Source organism: Suncus etruscus, chromosome 7 (genome assembly GCF_024139225.1).
Source record: "Suncus etruscus isolate mSunEtr1 chromosome 7, mSunEtr1.pri.cur, whole genome shotgun sequence".
NCBI classification, from domain to species: domain Eukaryota; kingdom Metazoa; phylum Chordata; class Mammalia; order Eulipotyphla; family Soricidae; genus Suncus; species Suncus etruscus.
In genome coordinates this window covers 95773342-95774717 of record NC_064854.1, presented here as the reverse complement: position 1 = coordinate 95774717, position 1376 = coordinate 95773342, and the positions used below count along the sequence as shown (strand labels likewise).

General features: G+C 54.4%; 1 protein-coding gene across 1 annotated transcript in view; it reads right to left on the bottom strand.

Moving 5' to 3' along the window:
• LOC126013699 (multidrug and toxin extrusion protein 2-like) overlaps nucleotides 1–531 on the bottom strand; it is a 36030-nt gene extending 35499 nt beyond the window's left edge. The window contains exon 1 of the mRNA XM_049776893.1: nucleotides 409–531. Coding sequence (XP_049632850.1) covers nucleotides 409–531 — 123 coding nt within the window. The remainder of the gene's footprint in view (nucleotides 1–408) is intronic.
• Between the last annotated feature and the right edge of the window lie 845 nt (nucleotides 532–1376).

Here is a 1376-nt window from a genome sequence, read left to right as displayed (position 1 = left end):
TCATTTGTTTTTGTTGTGGGGCCACACTCAGCAGTGCTCAGGGCTTATGCTTGAGTCTGTGCTCAGGGATCACTCCTGGTGGTGCTCAGAAGAGTATAAGGACTCGGGAATCAAACCTGAGTCCGCTGGGTTTACGGCAAACACACTACCTTCTATATTATTACTCAGGTCCCATCAGGCCTCCTCTTCATGCGGGATCATTCCCCACCCCCAATTTCCACAGACTCTGAAGGGAACACCCCATCCCCTCTGAGCAGGGCTGCAGGCAGACCCCAGCAGTACCCCAGGTACTGCCCACAGTTGTCATCTCAGTCACCTGTTACTGGGGGTGGTTCCCATTCTGGAGCAGCCCCTGGGGTGCCCCCATGCTGTGGCTGAGCAGCACCCACCCCACACCCACCTACTTACCAGGGGTCCTGAAAGGACAAAGAGTTTCCAGGCCTCAGTCCCAAAGCCGACAGGAGCCATCCTTCGCAGAGCAGGACAGCATCTCCCAGGGTGCTGGGGGCCCCGGTCCTGGAGGTCGTCCATTCCGTCTGGCTGTGGCCACTGCACAGTCCTGCTTTACTACAGCCAGGGACACCCCTCTGCCTGGCTAATGTGTAAGGGGGGGCGGGCCTGCAGCCTGAAGGTTCCTGCCTCTGGAGTCCTCAGCCTGGGTTTCCAGCTGAGGCCGCCATTGGTTTTATCTGCACTTTCAGTGGAGTCCACTACCAAGAGCCTTAAGGAGAGGCTTGGGGGCCGCAGAGGATGAAGGGCAGGAAGAGGGTCCCTGCTATCTCTACTTAACAAAGGAGTGGGGCAGAGGGCTGTGGCAGGAGTGAGGGTGCTTGGAAGAGTCCCTGAATCTGCCTCCTGCCAGTACCCCTTCAGACCCTTCCTGGCCCATCTTCTCTATTCTCCTTTTCCATATGGAGTTTGAGGGGAGGAAAGAGGGGCTGCTTAAATATTCCCTACCTGCTACCATCCAGTGCCCCCCCCCAGTCTCATAATTCCTACCACTCTGGGACAGGATATGAGAGTAGTGGGTTCAGCCTGAAGTCACAGGACCAGTAGAGAAGGGCTGTGGGAGTAGCCACAGACCCTCACTGGAGAACTGGACATTGTACCCCCCAAAGTGTGAAGGGTCCATTAGGGTCTTGCCATGCAACCCCAAAATTCCCAGAGTCAGAAAGTCAAATTGTGTGCTACAAGCCCCACTTCACAGTCACCCACACCATACACAACTTTCCTTTCTTACACCACCTTACAATGTCCACTAGGTTTGCATATAGGGTGATGAGCAGTCTATCCTTGCCTCCACTCTATTGCACTCCTAATACAATATCCTATAGCCAGAGTCAGGGTATGTAATTTATATGTGTGAAATCCTGAAT